At 38.4% G+C, this 21,424-nt stretch overlaps 2 protein-coding genes and 2 non-coding genes across 10 annotated transcripts in view; all 4 read right to left on the reverse strand.

The window, feature by feature from the left end:
- MSH4 (mutS homolog 4) overlaps positions 1–6,624 on the reverse strand; it is a 33,328-nt gene extending 26,704 nt beyond the window's left edge. For all 7 annotated transcript variants that reach the window (XR_012624086.1, XM_074831717.1, XM_074831715.1 and 4 more), the window contains exons 1-2: positions 5,237–6,624; positions 3,170–3,331 (exon numbers count right to left, since the gene is read on the reverse strand). Coding sequence is in view for 6 of the 7 variants with exons in the window: in XM_074831717.1 (XP_074687818.1) it covers positions 3,170–3,331; positions 5,237–5,513 (439 nt within the window). In the remaining variant the exon portion in view is untranslated. The remainder of the gene's footprint in view (positions 1–3,169; positions 3,332–5,236) is intronic.
- Positions 6,625–7,219: 595 nt separating this feature from the next.
- On the reverse strand, positions 7,220–21,397 carry RABGGTB (Rab geranylgeranyltransferase subunit beta). The gene is made up of 9 exons (XM_074831720.1): positions 21,372–21,397; positions 20,772–20,879; positions 19,506–19,703; positions 16,916–17,021; positions 15,447–15,499; positions 15,213–15,323; positions 13,135–13,260; positions 12,203–12,352; positions 7,220–9,410 (listed from the first exon to the last, which is right to left on the reverse strand). The coding sequence occupies exons 1-9, from the start codon at positions 21,372–21,374 to the stop codon at positions 9,270–9,272; spliced, it is 996 nt and encodes a 331-aa protein (XP_074687821.1). The 5' UTR covers positions 21,375–21,397; the 3' UTR covers positions 7,220–9,269.
- Positions 18,451–18,535, reverse strand: LOC141926854 (small nucleolar RNA SNORD45). The gene has a single exon (XR_012624231.1). It is a non-coding gene; the product is annotated as a small nucleolar RNA SNORD45 (small nucleolar RNA).
- On the reverse strand, positions 20,527–20,609 carry LOC141926853 (small nucleolar RNA SNORD45). Its single transcript, XR_012624230.1, has one exon. It is a non-coding gene; the product is annotated as a small nucleolar RNA SNORD45 (small nucleolar RNA).
- Positions 21,398–21,424: the final 27 nt, after the last annotated feature.

Consider the following 21,424-nt stretch of genomic DNA (forward strand, 5'->3'; position numbering starts at 1 on the left):
ATAGACCTACAATAAACCTGATGTTTATACCTAAATTGAACTCTACAGACCTATGATTCCTAATCTTATGTCATTCAGATCCAAATAGCTAATTTTGAAAATGGGGCTATTTTGCGTGCAGCTGTGGTTTATTGCAGTATAGCTGAATGGAGATGAATTTTGACACATTCCTTCATCTCACTCCTCCCACACCACTGAACTTTAAATAGCACTGACTTAAACCCCAAGTGTCTTCTAGCACTACTGTTTTGGTGCCGAAAACCTAAGAACTGGGGGGATCTGGGGGGAAAATGAGCTGACCCTGCCACTTCCCTCTGGATGCCTGCCATCACAGATCTGTGCAACGTCTTAACCAACAGTAATAGAGTCCACACACACCTAATTATGCTCCGCTATTTAAGCAGCACTGCTCTGAAGTGCTAAGTTACACTACTTCCTACATATGACATTTAACTCATGGAGTGTACTGAACTTCCTTTAATCTATGAAAGGCCAAAAATATGTATACAGTGCTTCTTTTATTATCTTGGCTAATTTTCATTTCAGCTTTGCAAATATTGTTGCATTCTTCCAAATTCTGCTGGAAAAGCTATTAATGACAGTTTGTTTGGAAAACTGCAAGCAAAGATTGTGAGACTGTGCTATTCAAATGAGCAAATGTGTAACCTGATGAGCAGTACTGAAGTAATTACCACACTGAAAAGCAGCAGCTACATACACTTTGGTATAACTTCTCAGACAAACTGGAAAAATCTTTCATGATCTCAATCTTCTTAACTTTTATCTGAAAGCCAAACTAAGCCTTAAAATAGCTGCATTGAACAGATTCTTCACTTAATCCTTCTTGAATTCACTTAAATATTCAGAAGAGATGCCATTATTAAATAACCATTAAGTCTAAAGTATTCAAAATAAGACAAAATACTTGCATATAAAAAGCATGTCCCATTTACACTTTCAAAACCATCTAAACCAGTATTGGATTTTGATAGCACAGACGTATCTACTGATCTGAAACACCAATAAACTCTACATGCTTTGTAGTGATTATTTACATTCTTTTCCACCATTACCTTCCCTTGTTCCTCACAGAATTTGCTCTCAAAAAGCAATGGAGTAAGAGTATATTCTCAAAACAGAACGATCCTGCTGAGAAGGCACAATACACCAAACTTGCCATTTTCCTCTGAGTAAACTCAATTTGCACCCCAAGAATCAAAACTAACCCTACTAGGAATCTGGAAGGGCAAGATCAGAATTAGAGTTTATCCAAGAATTGAAGATTAAAAGGCTGTTTGAACTGCAACTGGCTACCACCTGAGCGAAATCTTTGATCCTGCACACAGCCGAATCTAAACCTTCATTTGTTTGACCTATGTTCTGTAGGCCACAGGATGTCAGCAACAGCACTCACATAAAATTTCATCTGAGCCCTGCTGAAAACCTAACTGTTATTCTGAATCTTCTACTCAGAACAACCCCTGGCCCATCATCATCAGCTGATCACAATACTAACTCTTCTTTTAAAAGCAAGTAAAAGGTAAAGATAATAATAAGTACTTTAGATTAGGTAAGGTAATTACACAAATTTTATTTGGAAGATGGTTAGTTTTTCCAGTTTGTCACACAAAAATAACCTACAGTGACCAACCAATGTTCTTCAGAAAGTGATATTCTGGATACGCTGTCTTCAGTACACATCCATGAAAGACTGATCAAGGGATGTCACATACAATATAGAACATATCAATACATAAGGATAAACAAGTATTCAGACCAGCACACACACAAACACAGAGCCATAGAATCGTTTAGGTTGGAAAAGACCTTTAAGATTATCAAGTCCAACCATTAACCTAACCCTGCCAAGCCCACCACTAACCACTTGCCTGAACACCACGTCTACACGTCTTTTAAATACCCCCAGGGACGGCAACTCCACCACTTCCCTGGGCAGCCTGCTCCAGTGCCTGAAAACCTTTCTGGTGAAGAAATTTTTCCCAATATCCAATCTAAACCTCCCCTGGCACAACTTCAGGCCATTTCCTCTTGTCCTGTAGCTTGTTGCTTGGTAGACCAACACCCACCTCACCACAACCTCCTTTCAGATAGTTGTGGAGAGCAGTAAGGTCTCCCCTCAGCCTCCTTTTCTTCAGGCTAAACAACACACATGTAAAATCAAAGGAAACTGAAGACGTGGGTTTGTTTCATTGTTAAATTGCATAAAGTCTAGAGAAATCTGCTCTGTGGGTTTCAACATCATAGTAACTCTGACTCCCCAATTCCTGGAGTAGTCACAAAGAAAACTGTGGATCAGCTGTAAGAAATTACAAGCTTCGTGTTACTTACATTTTGCAAAACAATAATTCAAGTCAGTGGCAAGTGGAGAGCCAATCTGTATTCTTACTGGAAATAGGTAATTTTTTTAAAATAAATTTTTAAATAATTTAATTGCTTCAGAGAATTACCATTAAATAACTTTAAGAACACTAAATACTGAACTGATAAGGATTAGTCAGACTGTGAAAGAACTTTAAACCCCATTACTTCTGCTCTACCAGAGCACAGATACACGTAACACGGCACAAGACATCATTACCCTGTAACACAACTTTGTTCATAAGAAGCACTACAAAATGTACACGCAACGTGCTACCGTGTAAGTGTTCTTCTGAAGAACTAGCTTTCTACACCTCTGAAGATGCCAATGAAAAATGCATAAAACTTGCAAGAAGAAACTGGAGAATGACTTCATGATATGTGATGTACAATGCATTACAAGCTTAAAAATAAAATCCTAATTAGAAACGTGCATAAATTTGAGCTCTTCAGTCACCACACAAACCAACCCGTCCACAAAAATAATTCAATTTTGGACAACTTGAAAGAAGTCTGAACTCTAACTACATTGATAATTTATACATGAATGCAAAGTAAGCGACAAGAGGTTGCAGTGCCAGAACAATCTACCCAGTATCTAAAGCAGTATTTTCCCCCATGGGTGCATCCTCATAGGCAGGCATCCCCTGCAGTACAAAACACATTATGTTTTGTGTTTTGAATATATTTCAGTATCTTACTGTATCACATTAAAAAATAAAAGTATGTTTAATAAAATAATGTTAGAAATGTAAGTAGGACTATTTCCTTTAAGAGCTGTTAACCTTACCTGAATACCCCATAAGAGGGGTATGGCTTCTGCAAACAGATCTACCACAAGAGACAGGTGTTTTTCCTACACATGTGCTATTCAGGCCTTGCACAGAAGAGCTCGTGACATTCAATGTGCTAGCATTCTCTACACAAGAACTTCTGTCCCCAAAATATGATTCTGAAGAGGGGGGGGGGGAGGAAGAGAAAAAACTTGTGAAAAACAGACACATTAAATTGTATATCATTTAGCTGAAAAAAAAAAATTGAATCAGGTTTTATTCAGAAAACAATATATAAATATACAGCTTAGAAAATTTCATTTTTCTTACTAGAGATATCCAAGCAACAACCTTTAATGTCATTCTATAAAAACTCTCCCAAAGGATAAAATGAAATAAAAATCAGTCTCTTTTGAAAACAAGCTTGTATCAATATGGTTATTTTCCACAACAACATTACTTGAAGCACCAATAAAAATCTTTGATTACACTACTGAAATAATACAACGGAAGTCACTTTACAATGCATAATTTCATATTCTAATGAATTCTACATTTGTGAAAGAATGCTATACATCAGCTCTATTTCACATTTGCCTATGTTCTAAAATCCATATCTGAAACTGCACACATTTATAATTTTTTTTAAAGTTGAGCATTCTTTTTAAAAAAAGGACAATAAAGAAAATCAAGAACCATCCTCAAGAACCCCTCCAGCTGAGAATCATCTCCCTTTGCATTTATGGGGTTCAACTCTTAGAAATCATACAATAATCTGGGATGTGTGTTATCCACATATCTTACACTTTATCTACATTTTTAAGTCCAGTAAAATTTCTTTTTCCTCAAACCATTCTCTAGTTTCAATAAATTATTTAAAGTATTTTACTTATTTTCCATTCTCTTGACTGAAACAACATCATGTCCTTAACCTAGTTTGGATAATTGCTTTTTAAGATGAAAAATGAATTAAAATATAAACAGAGTTTTTCCACTTAAAACTTACAACATACCAGGTAATGAGTCATGCAAACCCAAAAGTTTCCCTTCTATTACATTAAAAATTGATCTACAAGACGAAATACTTCAGTATTGTTCTCAGATGATCCATTAACTGCGTGACATTTTCTCATGGTTGGTACAAAAATATTTACGGCACTGGGGTTTTGGGGGGGGTGTGTATGGTGGTGTTTGGTTTTTTAAAATCTTACAAAACTGTGACAGCTGAAAAAAAAAAACCATTATTAGTTCAGATGGAAATATTTTTTTTTAAAGACTGGCCAAATCAGCATTGCAATGCATATAGATGATTTTTAAAAACAGCATTCACTTAGATTTTGGCTTAAGTTCATTCAGAAGTTTGGCAGAAAAGACTTTTATATTACCTTAGAATGTACAGAACCTGGCAATAACATGGGGAAAAATGTAATTTTAAAGACCATATGAACCAAACCATCTATATTTTTTTAAACCAACATTTAACAATAACTTATGTCCTACTCAAATTAGCATTCTATGTTTTGTTTGGGTTTTTTTAGGATGACTGATCACGTACGTTACCCAAACCCGTGTTACCTTCCTTCCCAATTTATACATAACGGACATGTGTGTACTTCAGAACGCATTTCAGCAAGCGTTCAAAGAATTTCCAATTCTTTTTACAGTTTTTCCCAGTGAAAAAAAATACCATTTGAATCATTTTTTTCAGCCTGCCAAGATACAGACAGTAGGATCAAGTCTGATGAACCAACAAACCAAACCCAAACCCATAACCAACTGAATGTGGTTCAGCCTCTAGCAAACCTAATACTGCGTTGCAATTCAAATCAGTTTGACTCCTGCAGGGAACTCGGATACTGCTATCTAAAAAGCTTACACAAAGACAGTAGTAGTTATTTAAAGAAGCGCGAGGAACGACTACCATTGTTCTGACGCGCTGAACGAAAAAAAAAAGAAGTTGCTCTGACGAAGAGATGCTACTGCCCCTTCACCGTTTGTAACAGCTCTTTCGAAGCCCGGAGGAGGGCAGGAGGACAAAAGAAAGGGATGAAGACCCGAAGAGCGATGGCAACGCCGCACCCCACCTCCTCTTCCGGAAACCGGCGGCTGCGCCCTGCTACCACCGGCAGCCCGGCTGGGAGCGAGCCCTTCCCCGCTGGAGCTACCCGGCCTCGCCCCGCCGCTGGAGAAGTCGCCGGTGCTGTCGGCCGTGCTGCGCGGCGTCTGCAGCAGCCCAAGGGTATAGCGGGGCGTCTGCTCCGCCCGGCCGCCCAACCCCGCCGTGGAGGAGCTGCGGCCCGTATAGGACTCTGAGGCGTCCGCCCGCCTCCACGCGTCCGCCCCGCTGCTCGCCCTCAGCATCGCCGCCAGCCCAGGGCAGGCACCAGCGGCGCCGCGGCGACCGCAGCCCCCCCGCCGCCTCCCTCAAAATGGCGGCACCCGCCGCCCTCCCGCGCATGTGCGCGCCTCTCCCGCCAACACTGCGCGCGCAGCCCTGAGGCGGAGCGGGGGGCGGCGCTAAACAAAAGCAACGGTGAAGCTGCCGCTAGGAGCACAGCCATGTAGGATACAATAGGAAATACAGATGCTGGGCAGGCAACAGGTTTCATTATAAATATGCAATTACAGACAATAAAGGGGTGACAGGAACACAACGACAGGGTCTGCTCTTTCAAACAGCAGTAAAGCATTTAAACATAAATTGTCCCACATTCACTCTTCAACATTCAGAAACTTCTAGCATGAGTTCACAGATGTTTTCCTCCTGCTCAAGAGTTTAGATACCAAACATCCCCATTAAAGCCATAAAGCTTGTTTACATCTAGAACTGTGTCCTTCTGTGCATGTTTTATAACACTGTAACACTGCTTTATATATTACCATGTAACATACACCACTAACACTCTCAATTAATATGTTGACTAGACAACATATTGTTTCTGGATTTTAGTACATCTGCATTAGAAAACACTCCAAACCGAAGCCAGCCCTTACTAGGCCACAACTCTTTGTGGACAGGTGTAGTCTGATGGCTATTCAGCTTCACAACAGCTTTACCCCGTTGCAGCTCCTCAGCTGACATCTGGATGGCATCACCCCCGCCTCCTCATTCAGAACAGGCCTGGGCTCTCAGCAATGAGCTTTACAAATCTGAGCATCAGAAACTTTACGTTCACTGCAAACGATGGAAGACAGGAGGTGCCAATTCCAGTTACCGCCACTGTCCTGAATTTCAAGTCCTACACTGAACTTCCCATATGCTGTTAGACCTGAAGCTGCTGTTAGACCTTCTCCTCTTCTCTGCCAGAAATCCAAGTGAATGGCAAGAAAAGCAGAAACAAAAGGAATGTCCATCTTCCACCTTCCTTCCTTTCTTATGGTCATGAATCATAAGGCTGAATTTGCCTAACCAAGCTATCTCAACAAAACTGAAAGGAAACAGCTTTGGAATAAAGCACGTACCTCTGGACTTAACCACGTTCTTTGAAAGTCACAGAATGGTTGTTGATTCCACCCCCCCCATTTTCTTTTAATAAACATATCCACAGACACACAATTTTATGTACCTGAATTACTCATTACTCTTTTGCACATTCTCATACAGCATCCTGCAAAATTTATTTCTGGGAATGCTGGCTACACTACAGTACTTAAGATCAAATACTAAGATAACGTCAGTGTCCTGGTTTAGCCATGATGGGGTTAAGTTTCCCCAGCAGTGGGGGGAAGCTCTAGCCGGGTTATTCATATATCATGTTGACGTCACATCCTGGCGCGAGTGTGGGAAGAATTGGTGATCACCTGGGTTGGCGCAGATGGTTCTCTCGCTGCTGTATCAGTATATATTTTGCTCTGTTCATTGTTATCACTATTACTGTTATTGTTACTGTTTGCTGTGTTGCTGTTGCACTGTTGTATTAAACCTCTCCTTATCTCAGCCCCGGGGCTTTGTATTTCACTCCCTTTGTGGGGGAGGGGCAGCGGCTGCGTGGTCTCAGACCCGGGCAGGGGCTAAACCATCACAGTCAGGATCTTTCCATATAAAGACTTCCATGGGAAAAAAAGTTATGAAAGTACAAATTTCTGAAAGCCTTTAATAAAGGACCTGTAACTGAAGATTGAGAACAGCAGATTATTTACTGCAAAGTTTCTAACTACATAAACCAAGAAAATCTAATCAATACTTTTAACAAAATAGAGGTAGACAGTAACAATGTCATCTGCACCAAAATAATGTAAGTCTTAACATAGACACACAGGGCAACTAATTTTTTTCACAGTACGTTTAACAGAAAATGTGATTTTGTTTGCATAAGAAAAATTGTGATGACTCTCCTCCTACAAATACAGTAGTTTGAAAAACTGATGTAAAGAATGGAAGAATATTCTTTAAAAGTTTTTAGTTTGTGCACATACTCACCCGTTTTTTAACCTATAATCTTACAAGATCTTTACAAATCACAGCTGATGTAGGAAATGAAATTGACCAGACCTTCTTCAGAGAAAAACTCCAATAATATTAAAAGGATTTCAACCTACAGTGAAGTGTTCTACACTGTCATGCAGTGTCACCCACATATTAATTCCCAGGTGCATCAGTCTATACTAGACTAGAAATTCTGAAGAGGATTCTATTTTGTCTACACAAATTCCTATGTACTGAACAGTGCCTTCTTAGATGAACAGAAGTATCACTTGCAAAGGTAACCTGGAATGAGAAAAATTTATTTGAAAATGTTGTTAAACTTTACTGTTTAATAAAACCTGATCAGTGCTCATTCCCTCAGACTCAACACAAAGCCTACTCTAACTTTTTTCCAAACCTTGAAAAAGAAATTAATTCCAGGCGTTGACCAAAGAATTCATCAGGCAGCTGGACACCTAAAAAGAGTAGAGTTTTTACCTTATGTAAAAGCCTGCTGAGAAGGGTTAAAAAAATCATTAAAAATACTTGAGCATTCAAATACACATTCTCTCTCTGAAATTCCCTACAAGTAAAGGTCTACCAAAATGTTACTTTGTCCAGTTCTAGCTTACCCTCTACTAACACAAATGGGCTGGATAAAACTAACCAGCTGGCTTTTAAAACTGTGGTTGAAACAATTTTAGACCTCCCTTAAGCATAAGTACAGAGATTATCAAAGATTTCCTCCCCTTCACAATTACCTTTTACTGTATATTTCAACAGGAATATCATTCAGTCTCAGCCAGGGTGTGTAGAATGTAAATTAAGAGGCAATTTTAGGGCTTCTGTGAAGACAAATAGGACTTCAATCCTTGAGAGAACATGTATTTTCCATGGCTAGTTTTATTCTCAATTACACCACAATCATGTGTTGGCAATTATTGTCTTAAAAGCTATGAAAGCAGGATTTCAACCCAGCAACAAATTTAGGATCAACTCTATATTCAGTTATAAGTCACTGACCTACAGGGACCTTCTCTAGAATGCTTGATGTTAGCAAGTTTCACTATATGTACTCAAGGTATGCCCTACTTCAAATATCAGCGAAATTTTATCTAAGGGACTCATCAATAAATGAAGACATTTACATACTTAATGGAACCATAATTTTTGTTTTCACTGGTATCAATTACTATCAGAATGTTTCTCATTATATAAAAGTGATGGCAAATGTCAACAAGAAGAACTAAATACACAAGTGTGTGGCATTAAGTGCATGGCTTAAGTAGGGTTCTGTTTGGGATTTTTTTTTTATATTATTTTCAAGTGCTTTGTGTGATCCACCATCAAAACATGCTTGTGTAAAGACAGATGCTAGCATTGTTGATATCACAGGAATACAAAAATTAAGCATTCACACTATTGCTTTGACTTGAATATTAAAAAAAAAATGCAAAGGCCCATATATTTAGATACAGAAATGTTTCTACATCTCTTATATACAACCAAAGAACACGTTACACTCAGATTATTACAGTCAGCCTGTTCTGATACAGTTTACAAAGTGACAAAGCCCACAGTAAAGCTATTGCTTTACTTTCGCAATGTAAACACATTTCAAAGAAGAATATGCTAACAGTTTCAGAGATGAGATTACTTAAATCAGTAAAACCAAAGCAACTGGGCATGTCAACCTTTTGTCCCTACGAGGCTTAGCTTACAAGCTCAGGCTGTACATTTATTCTTTGAAGGACATCTTCTGGCATACAAAAGACAGGGCTGACAGCCTTAATTTGTTCTTCTCCTAATAAAGATAGTCCAGCAATTCCAAATAAGGTGTGAAATGGATCCACCTGGGAGAAGAAAGAAACATTTGCATCCGTTTTCAAAAGTCAATCAGCTTTTCATCTGTACGGAATAAAGCTTTTGTTTGCTAGCAAGAGAACTGCAAATCTCCATGCTGGAAAAGACAAGGCAACTGAACAAACTTTCATTTGTGCTGGCACATGTTGACAGGCAAGACAATTTCCACAGCATGCACTTACAATACTATGATTTACTCAGAGATGCTTGCTGATCGTCTGCTGCTAAGATGATTTTCAACTCTGAATTTGGCAGGAAGCACTCATGTGTCTCTATTAGCATGCAATGTCATAGGGCAGCAGAAACAAAGATTATTTTCAAAGTAAATTTGATCATTCACAAGTACCACTTCCATAAATTCCTCATGTGCTCTTTAGCAACATTATAATGCTCTTTAATGATCTCTGAATACAGAGCTGTGCTGTAAAATCTTTAGAGGGGAGCAGCAACCTACTGTGCTAGAAAACTGAAAGGAAAAAATACAAGGAAGAAAAAAACCCAGAAGAGACAGGAGCAGTTATGTGGTATCCAAGTACTCCTTCACTGTATGAACCTTCCCTAAAAGCATGTATCACTGCATGCAATAGACTATAAAGTCTCATGACATAAACATCCTATCAGTGGAGTTAATTAGCCATTCTATAAAATCCTATCCAAAAGTACCTGTGCTGTCTGGTGCAGCATAGATCCTGTTTGCACTAGTGGAACTTCTGGATCTTACTGCAAAGGTCCTATACTGCAGTAAACTAAACTGGATTAGCATGTTACATACAGGATCTCCCATCACTTGATGACAGTCTAGAAGGCTCAAATGACACTGGCATCGCAAGTCTTGCTCCTCAAAGGTTTGGGGACCACATTACACGTGTGGTCAAGGCTCAGACATATGTTTACTTGCTCCTTCCCAGAATGAGTGTGTGGTCATTTAGAGGGGTAAAATAAGTAAGTATGTAGCAATATAATAATAATAAAATGGTACACTTTAGGAATAGCAAGACAGAGTTTCCCTGTACAGATGAACAGGCCCAGAAGGGAGATGGTTGCCAATGGGAAGCGTGCAAATGAAGTTACAGATTGGACCTCTCGATGAACAGTATTTATGTTCAGGGAAACCTAGATTCCCAGAAGATGTATCTACTGCTATGTTGTCTGCTCCTTTCTGCAGTTTTCTTTAAAGCAAATAAAGGAAAAAGCTACTGAATTATAACTAAGAGCTAATAAGCACAGCTACTAAGTTATTGAGAACTAGCTGCTTGCAACTTAATAAAAGATGACAGAGTTGTCTTATGGTTCAAAACCTGGAATACAGTCACAATGTCAAATCAAAAGGCTAGAACCTAGAACTAATTAAAAAAAACCCAAACTACACTCCCCCCCCGAAAAAAACCAAACAAACAAAAAACCCCTCACAACTCCCCCCCCCCAAACCAAAACCAACACCCCCCCCCCCCCCCCCCCCAAACCAGCAAACAAAAAACTGCCCAAAAAACCCCAAACCAACAGGGTCTGTTAGGAATGAATTTCTGTAGGAACAAAGCAAAAACCTGCAGGCATCAACGTTTCTATGGCAGTGCCTGCTTCAACAATGCATGACAGGTAAAAATAATACAAAATGCAAACACTCTCCCAAAGGTGCCTGCATTAGATATAGAGGAAAGACTCTGCAAAGTTGTTCTTCTAGCAAGACAAAAATAATTCAATAGCTCAAGTTTAATCTTGAAGCCAGAAAAGCATTAAGACTAAGTGTTAGGCTTTTCTTGGAGAATTCTGAAAAGGAAAAAACTCTTTCTGTGAGCTCCTTAGAAATACAAAAATCCTCCCACTTTAAGAACACCAAAACACTTTCCAAATGACAGACAAGAATAAAGAGATTTCTCCCCCTCCCGAAAGTGGGAATAATGTATCAGCTTGCAAAGAAATAGAAAGCTAACTTCAGTTTTTAATGCATTGCTGGAGAAAGGAGAAGACGCAGTTAGCTAAGACTTCCCCCTGACTGTTGACAAATAAGCAGACAAGTGTTCTATAGGAATTGCATTGAGGTTTCATAATACTTTTATCTGTCCAACACCTTTGAAAGACATGAACTTTATTTGCCATTTTACCTGGACAATCTCAATTATTTCCACTTGAAACCAGAGAGAACAGACCAGCTAAACCACAATTGCTCTCTCAACCAAGCAGAAAATCCACACCACCAGCCTCTTTATAATGTTATCACAAAAGCTGCTTCCTCCCTCAGCTAAATGCCAGTGAGAGTATTTATTCAGTGGGTGGGCCAGCACATAACAGAAGTTAGCATATAAGGATTCTTAATAAAAACTTATGACTCATTTAGATCAGGCAAAACCACCAAGAGAGTTGAAGACTACTTAACCTGCGCTGGACTCTAGCTTGAGTATCATTTTACAAAACAAAACAACCCCCCAAAAAACCCACCCATCCTCCAAAAAACACCAAACACAGTATTTTTGCAGAGGTCTTCCAAGTGGACTTCTGAGAAAAGGTTTGTGCAGCCTGTGTTACGGGAACCAAACCAGAATTTGTAAGGAATGGCAACTGACTGCAGTGCGGGATACTACAGTGCAAGCGCAACACAAAACACGTGCTCCCCCAGTAAGCCTTCGAACACGACTCTACCCTATTCTCTCCTTCAGAGTAAACTGCAGGCTCTGCAAAATGCTTGCACCTGGATCATGAGTTCAGTTACACTCAAAGGAGAAAACTTACTTTTTCAGTTGAAATTTTCACTTAAGTATATTTTATTTAATAAAGGATTATTTACCATATCTCCTGGTCTGTCAGCAAATCCTCCAGTCTCCTCATCCTGGCAAGCCAAAATAAAGCAGCGCAGTTTCTCTCTGTCAATCCAGTGTAACCTACCAATCATCTTCAAAGATGCTAGCACCCACCATGAATAACATACATCAGGTAACTGCCAAGTAGAGGAACAGATTGTTATTTGTTTTAAACATGACACTGCAAATTTTATTGGTGATTCTGCAAATTACTAGGTGTGCTGTCATAATACTGTTGCAGAGAAACTACATAAAGAGTTTCTTTGGGGTAAAAGAAAACAAAGTTCCTGGATGCAGTATCTTTCAGAGGACTTCCCTTTTTCAGGAAGGGAAAGTGTCTTTTTCAAATCTCTTCCCTTCTTCAACAAAACTGCAAGAATGTGATTTTGAAACAGCCTCCACCTTCTGTGGGAGAGTCTAAAAACACCCAGCGCCTTTTTCAGAAGTAAGTATGAAGAACTTCATGTCAACTAGTTCCATTTTTAAAAAAAAATCTGTTGGTTGGTTATCTATTTGCCAGTGGAGATTATTCTAGGTTACACAATTTCCTAGTGTGATGTGGAACACTACTAGACCCAGGATTTATGTCCAGTAAACCAGTAATTTTTGTACAAATCCTACAGGAGTAATCATTCCCAATGTCAGAAAATATTCAAGTCCTGATTTAACAGGATACTGGTTCAAATGGTCAGCAAGATGTACTTCAGCATGTGCATTTTCCTAAACTGAGGACTCAAACTAAGCATAGCTGAGGACTGCCTAACAAGTATTAGTGACAAAATGAAGAATCAAAATGAAAGCGTGACTTCTTTGAAAAGTTTACTAATATTTCATAGAAGTCATGACATTTTCCAGAAGTACTTCAGCTTTAGAAAAAATAATCTCTATTGAGGTTTGAACAAAAGCAGCCACCTAATACCTTCTCTGGTCGTCCATTGAGGCCTCCAGAAGGTAACTGACGTTCACAAAGCCACCAACCCAGCAAGTCAACATTTATTTGATGCAACTGGTCTGTTATAGCCAGAAATCCTGTGCAACAATAGATCTAAAATTACAGACATAAATTTTTTGTGTATTTAAAAACTAAGTATAGTTTAGCAGACTAAATGCAGGAAGATCTCAAAGGAGGAATACAGTCATGCAAGCACAACACAAAATAAGCACACATTTCAACTCCTAGTTTCAAATGTGCTCTACTTTTCCATTAGAAAAGTATGTTATTGTTACAGTTGCTTTTGTATAAAAGTACCAGTTACACAATGTAATTATAGAACAGGAAGATTTTACTAATGCAAGTTTTGGAAAAAGATCATAAAAGATCAGGTAGAAAGATACAGTTTTATTTTAAAAACATAGACTCTCAAGCCAGAGTACTCAAACTGATTTCTGCAGGCTGGGTACAGCCTTTATGAAAAATCTGCATCCAGCCTATGGTTTGCTCCTGTACGTGCCTCTTACCCTAAGGCTTGTGGAGAGCAAACTAAAGACCAAATGAATTCTCTAGCAGAAACAGATTAACCCTGGTCATGAACTATCCTGGCAATCCCACATATATCTAGTCATGTCAGGCTTACTTTCAATGTGCCACGTAATATGTGTGCATTGATTAATCCCTGTTTATTTTTTCCTGGACAATAACACTTATAGTGCAACAGGATATTCCGGTCACATTTCATGCAGTCACTAAGAAAGCAGCTAAGCACAAACTGCAAGAAACCACAATATCAACTGAAGACTGCTCGTAATCGCCTTACAAAAAAACCCAACAAAAGCACACATCAACAGGGATGTGCCTATCCAAGAATACTGCAAAATAAATGGGCTATTCCCAGAAAACTTTTGAACTTCTGTGCAGGGGAAGGAGTTGCCCTTTACAGCATTTTAAGGAGCATGTGAATATGCACAGCAGATCTAATCCTCCCAGGAAATGCCAGCTGCAGACTGGGTTCAGCTACTTAATCTGACTTCCCTGAACACTAGAACACAGTCCAGCCATTTAGACTATATGGGCAATGCTACTGTAGATAAAACTCGTAAGATAAGGTATGTGTACCAGGTTTAATTTTTTTTTTTTCCTGATTTAAAAAAGGCAGGGGGACACACGACACACCCAACACTTTTTCTCAACAAAATACCTCTAGTATTTTCATGTGCTGAGGTGAATCCTGGCCATGGCATTGCTCACCATGATTATGCAAAATAAACAGGTGATTGCAACAGCATTAAAATATTCATTAGAAGTTGATTTCTATTAATAAATTCAGGTTAAGCGCAATAATCCCTCCCTTGAAAAAAATAAAAATAGGAAACATAGTTTTTATCTAACTTATTTGCTGGAAGAAGTCATTGAGATTCTCTTCCTTGAGAGATCCCTTTATGTGTTCCAATTATACTACTGCATTCTCTTCTCAACTTGAGCATTTTCACAACTCACTGTCACTAGTAAAACACTCTTTAGTGCCTACAACAAAACATGATCAGTGTTCCCATGCCCGAGTTACGCATCTCGTCCTAAAACTGACCTTCCTCAAAAAATTAAGCAAACCTCCCCTTGAGAAGGTTCAAGTCTTATTTTTGAGTTCGTCAGCTGATAAATATCAAACATAGTATACAATTGACCTTTATGTTTCATTATGATTTGTGTCAGACACAGTGACAGATCTCGTCCAATGTCTGCATTAATATCCATTTCAAATTCTCTAAAAATCCTCATTCTATTGCAACTTCACTATGTGAAGATTGAAATACAGTCCTAAAAGTTGTTCCCTTATGATCTTTTCTTTTTTTCCCCACACTACAACCTCCTGAGTCTCTACTCATCTCCTCAGATTTCTCTACCTATTTGTTCATTTGTTTTAACTAAGGTACTAAAATTAGGCATTTGGGAAACAAGAAAGGTTCACCAATTGACATCACTGATAAATGTTGTAAAGAAACATCTGCAGGCAGTACGCGACGCTTGGTAATTTAAATATCTCCATATAAAGAAACACTCACCTGTCCCGCATGTGATTCAGAACCCGGTCTACAACCAAATCCTCCATCAAAGTTCATACAGGACAAAACAAATTCTACTGCCTTCCCCACATCAATAGCATCCAGCTTTCCCTGCAAGTCAGAAAAGCAACTAATGCACTTTATATTCTACCAAGCTCATTAACTACAGAAACTTCAGCAGTATTTGTGCAAGTAATACTATAGGACATACCTATATAATGATATAGGACTTACCAGAAGTGCAAGAGTTGCTGCAGCACAGAAGGAGAACCTTGTATCTATTTCTCCTAAAACACGGGGAGTAGAGAATGAAATAAGAGAATTTTAATTAACAGTAACAAAAATACATTTAAAATCACCACTGAAAATACACAACAAAATGTTAAAATACTAGTTAAAAACTGCCCCCATACTGTTTCCTTTTCCAGCCCATGTATGTTTACTGCACATAAAAGTGTACAACTCATTTTGGGCTGGTGTGTAGTCAGATATATATCCAAACCAATTCAACTAGTGGTAATTTACAAATAAGTACATAATTTTAGAGTTTATCTGTAGTGCTCTACTAGATAATTGCAGACAGTGGACTCAGAAATACTCAGACACAAGTCTTGATCTGCCTTAAATCCAGACAGCAGTAGAAGACATTTTTGTTTTTAGAGGAAGGCTGGTGAAAGTTGTGAGTTTTCTTTTGCATATGCACAGCTGTAAGCTAAACAGAAAACGCTACACCTACAGGAGAATGACTGCCTGGCAATTCCACACCAATACAACTCTCTTAGCACAAACTCCAAGCAATTAATACTTGAAGTCAAGATTTAAAATTGAACCCAGACACAAACATTCAGTTTTTTGGTCAAACTGATGCAAGACTTTTCTTCTTAAGAAAACCACAAGCTGAAACATATAAAACAAACACATGCTATTCTGTACTACATCAGGTATAACACTCCTTCAGCTGTGCTGTAACTGCCTTTCAGAAATAATGTAAATCCATTGTGCACTCAGTACGTTTGTTCAATACTTCAGCAAAAAGGATGCAGCAAACTATGAACCGTTTTAACACATAACTCCTACCTTTACAGCAGCGTACATATACTGCCATGATCCTGATTACTGAATTCTACCAGAACAATAACATGAGTGATATGCAAGAAATTTTATTAAAATTTAAGCGTTCCATAGGGACAAGTGTTTTTAGAGTGACTAAATATTTGTGTTACAGTTTAAAAATACCATATCTGTTCATAAAGAATTTATGTGCAGAAACAAAATCAGTATTAACAGAAGTTCATGAGAACAAAACTAGTTTTTCTCATTCCCATATAGTGAAAGATCCTTTCACAGCCAACACGGATAAAGATCATAACTGACTGACATTAAATAGCAAGTATGAAACATTCCTTATGGAATAGCACATCTAGTATATCGAAGTACTGTCAAGTTACAAATGCCCAAAAGCTTTCTTCTTTAAGAGCTGGAGAATTTATTTTTAATACAAAAATGGAAATGAAGTTTAGAATATTCATGAAAGGAATGAAATACAGCTCTGTCCTTCACAAAACCTCATTTTTCATAACTCAGAAAATAAAAGTGTTCACACGCAAAAGTGTTCATAAGCAAAAAGACCATCCAAAGAAATGTTAAGTTCACAGACTTACACATGTCAACCTAGTCACTAAATTTAGGTATCTAAAAATTACCCCATTTGTCTCCAGCAAATGATCCATCTTCTTTTTGCAAGTTCTGTATATATTCAACAATTTTATTTACATCAACAACATGGAGACTATCATATAAGATAAGAATCTGAAAAAAGAAAAAGACAGTAATAATCAAAGAGGCAAAAATTTTTAAAAATTATTTCTTTAAAAAGAAAAAATCCTGGATTTATAAAAAACTTTGTTTAATTGACTGTGAATATTATTTGGTAAGGCTTATTACAATAAATTTTCATTCACTGCAGTTCATCTATCTCTGTCTAAAAACTTTAAGAAATTCTCAAATGAAAATACAGGCAAGTCAAGCTGAACTCTTTCATGCTTTGTTACTTTCCAACTTCCAGCTCTCCTTTCAAAACCATAATCAGGTTTATTTGTTTGCTAGCATTATGTAGAACAGTGACTTGATTATGGTTAAATTTTGTAATGAGGTAATGACATCCTAGACTTAAAAATCTGTAGTTTGTACACTGCTGCTACTTGGACATGTGCAAGTGTAAGTCAAGCAGTTAGTTACTAATACCACTTACAGTCCAAGCGTGCAGCAATTTATTAGTTTTGAATTATAAGATTTTTATTTACATCCAATTTTTAAATGTAACAAGGAGAACCAAATTGCAGTAATTTAAGAAAAAGTATGAACAACATAGTTAGATGCAAACTGTACGGTCAATATACTCAGGAAGAAAAATAAAGGTCACAGTAGGGGATACAGAGTTTTCTGAGCTAGCACTGATTTGAACCAGTAAACCCACATGACACAATGTCATGCAAAACCAGTACTGTTTCCGAGCGCCAGCTGGCTTCCTGTTTTTACTCATAACTTGCATACTCTGTATAGACAGTAATTAAGGATTTATTATAAATAGCATAATAGAAAGAACAGTTGAAACTAAACAATATTATAGTGCAATCCTGAAAAATACCAACTATGACTTTGAACACCTAGAGTTAGCTGGAATCTTTTAACTGTTAGATAAAATTTAAGTCTTACCGAAATGCAAAAAATTTAAACTCCAACAGAAAATATATAATCATAGCATGCTCCTTAAAAAGCAAATCTGAACAAATTACTATGAACTGTGATCAAAGGAAGATGCGACCTGACCCTTTAACCATTCTGGATATGTAGATAGGACTCAGTGGTGTTTGTTCACTAAGACCATCCATGCTCATAGGACATGCTGGTTAAGTTTACCACAACAATTTTACATCAGCACTTGCTAACACTTCAACTTCACACATCTAGAGCTGCATTCAGTTAACATGAAAATATCTCCTAGTAACACCAAGTATTTAGAATCACAGAATCATCTAGGTTAGAAAGGACCTGAAGATCATCTAGTCCAACCATCAACCTCACACTGACTGTTAAGAACTAACATCTCTAATATGTAAAAGGAAACAAGCTCATAATTGTACCCCATTTTCCTTAATACTGGATTAGAACTCGTGAAAGGAGCTTGATGAGACAGTTTGGAAAAGTTCAAACCTCACAGCCTAAAGTTTTAGTTTCCGGGTTCTCAGAGTAATTCAAGAGCTAAAGCGGTGATAAATATAAACTTCAGAGCAGATAATACATGCCAACACTCCTCACTGACCCAAGAAAACAGCATTCTTCTGTTCTACCTAAGGGTTTCAAATCTAACACCTTAAATCCAACACACTTTCTTCCTAAAACAGGATGCTATCTTATTCATTTGTAACACCATTTAAATATTTCTTCCATAAGATCAGACTAGAGATATATTATGCAAGTAATTGTTTAGAAGCATTTGAGCCTTTTCGGTACTTTTTTCCAGGACGGTTCACATGAGAACAACAAAAACAAAAAACAAACAAACAAAAAACAGACACAAAAGACAGTGAGAAATTAAACCTGTAATGGTGATAGTATAAAAAAATTAGATTGAGAATTACTTTTTCTCAGGGGAAGAGTACACACCAAATAAATAAATAAAATGCTGAACAGACTGGCATCATTTTTAAGTTATATCCAAAAAAAGCAGATTGGAGGAACAGAACAAGAACTGAGTACTACAATGCTTTTTTGTACATTACTAAAGTCTAAACACACTACACATAATTATACATTTTACATATAGTTTATATAAATATTACATAATTATTAATTAATATGTTATATAGCAATCATAATATATAGTAACATACACATTAAAAAATAAAATCCCAAACTGTACTCTTATTCTGGTCATACATATCTTTCACCTCAATGTACACTAAGAATAATTTATAAAATCCAAAATTATCTACAAAAAACTCCAGTAAAACCTGTACCTAAGAAGTATTTCAGGAAGACTGTTACTAAATTTATCAAGAATGTAGTCACCATTAAATGATCATTAAAAGCACAATGCTCCCAAATCTGACAATTTTTTAGGAAATGATACAGCTAAATCCTAAAGTTTTGTACATTAGGGGGTTTTGTTTGAATAAGGTACCAAAATAGTTTCTGTCATTGGCATCCAACAGTACCTGGTTCATAAATCAGAAGTCATCAAAATCATTCATTACAAATGTTTTTCTTCTAAAATTACCCTGTTACGTTTACCTGGACAGCACTGAGGGTATACAGAAGATGAGGATCATGACCTGTGCTGGCACTTATTCCACCACATTCATGTTGACATGATTTGATGAATGCCAGAATTTCTTCTTTGTTCATTCGGTGCAGCTGCCCCATGAGATCCATTGCTGTCAGCCCCCAGTAAACACCACTCATCCTCAAATACTCCGACATACAGTATTCCTAAATAGAGCATTATTTTAGTTCTTAATCAGATAAACACATCATCAATAGAGAGCAGTGAAAACACACCAGTTAACATTTACAAACAGCTTTCAATATGTCAACCATCTTCCATTCCATTAACAACTTACTATGATCGGCCACTCACAAGTATTCTGCACATCACGTGTGTGTACACACACGCGTACATACAGACACGCAGTACACGCATGTATCTACACATACTACACACCCTTCCTCTGCTGTATTTTCTAGTTCAAAGCATCAAGCTCAATGTCAAACACATACAAGCAGTGAGCCAGCAGTTCACTTCAGATCTCCAAATTACCACTCAAATTACCACCCCAACTAATCTCAAAAATAGCAAGTCTAACATTTAGTGAAACTTACTTCCAAGCGTCAAAACTGCCACAATCTAAAGTTGCACTAAGAAGTGACATTTCACATTGAATTCTCTTACAGTGATTACATCAGCTACACTACCCATAAACATGTTCTACATGCAGTACTTTTTAAGCACAAGAACAAATCATAAGCAGTAGTGCTGAGACGTCTTGTGGACAGTAAAGGTAACTGCAACTTTTCTTCAGACATAAGCAGTTATTGACATTTTTCACCTACTGGAACTGGAATTCAATTATTGTGGGCTACATCTGATGACCCACGACTGTAAAACTGATGTTTGTTAAAGTTTTTATCAAACCTAGCAAGCACGAAGCAGTGCTGTGGTGAGATTCCATATGCTGTCCCATCAAAATGTATAAATGCAGCTATACTCCTCGTGCATTCTAGTACGTGAAGAAGCAACAAGCAGTTAATTTCTCAGGTCTCAGAGTAATTCTAGAGCTAAACCGATAATCTTCAAATTTATACTCAGATAATACATGCCAAAACTCATCACAGACCTAGGGAAATTAACAAAGACATCTTTCTTTTATACTTTGGATTGCAGGGCAAGGAACAATTAGCTTGTGAGCATGCATATAACCCTTAACTCTGAGCAAGTAAATAAGGGTCACTATCGCTGTTAATAAAACCACCGCTGTACTGAAACAAATCAATACCTACATAATCATCTTTCTTTGTTCCGTACGAAGCTATATAGTCCGCATGTTTCTCTGAAAGCAACGTGCTTGGGGCATCGGGTTTTATTACAACATCCTTTTGCGGCGTCCCCTGTAAAAAGCACCAACAAAACGTCAGTTTTATTGTCAGTTCAAGGGGTTTTTCCACCTCGGCATCCTTCAGCTAACGCTAGCAGCAGCCACTGGGAAACGGACGGCTCTGTCCGCTTTGAGCACGGGGCAGACCTCCTATCTCTCATCGTCACTCTTCAGTCTGGCTAAATCCTTCCCAGGAAAAGGCTACGAACGAAATCTTTCTGTAAAGTTGAGAAAAAACACCCATCCGCCCGAAAAAACGGGAGCCGTTCACTGCACGCGCAGAGGACCCCGCGCCCCACCCCGCGAAGGCCCTGCCCGGACGCCGACCCCGAGGCCCCACAGCCCGGACCCGGCCCGGCGAGCGCGCTCCCGGGCCCGCTCGGAGCCGCGGTGGCCAGTGCTGCCAGTACCGCCAGTGCTGCCGCCGCCGCGGCCGCCGCCCCGAAGGCAAAGGCACGGGCCGGGCCGGGCCGGAGCCTCTCCCGAGGCGGGCAGCGGTACCCACCATGTTGGCCGCCCGCACCGGAAGGAGCGGCGGGGCGGGGCAGGAAGTGACGC

The sequence above is a fragment of the Strix aluco genome, chromosome 8, assembly GCF_031877795.1.
Source record: "Strix aluco isolate bStrAlu1 chromosome 8, bStrAlu1.hap1, whole genome shotgun sequence".
Taxonomy (NCBI): Eukaryota; Metazoa; Chordata; class Aves; order Strigiformes; family Strigidae; genus Strix; species Strix aluco.

Excerpts from the sequence above, each read along its gene's own strand:
- RABGGTB (XM_074831720.1), bottom strand. Across the intron at positions 15,500-16,915 it reads ATTTGCTGGAGACAAATGGG|GAGAAATAGATACAAGGTTC; the intron begins GTAATTTTTAGA and ends CCCGTGTTTTAG. Across the intron at positions 9,411-12,202 it reads CTGACAGACCAGGAGATATG|GTGGATCCATTTCACACCTT; the intron begins GTAAATAATCCT and ends TTCTTCTCCCAG.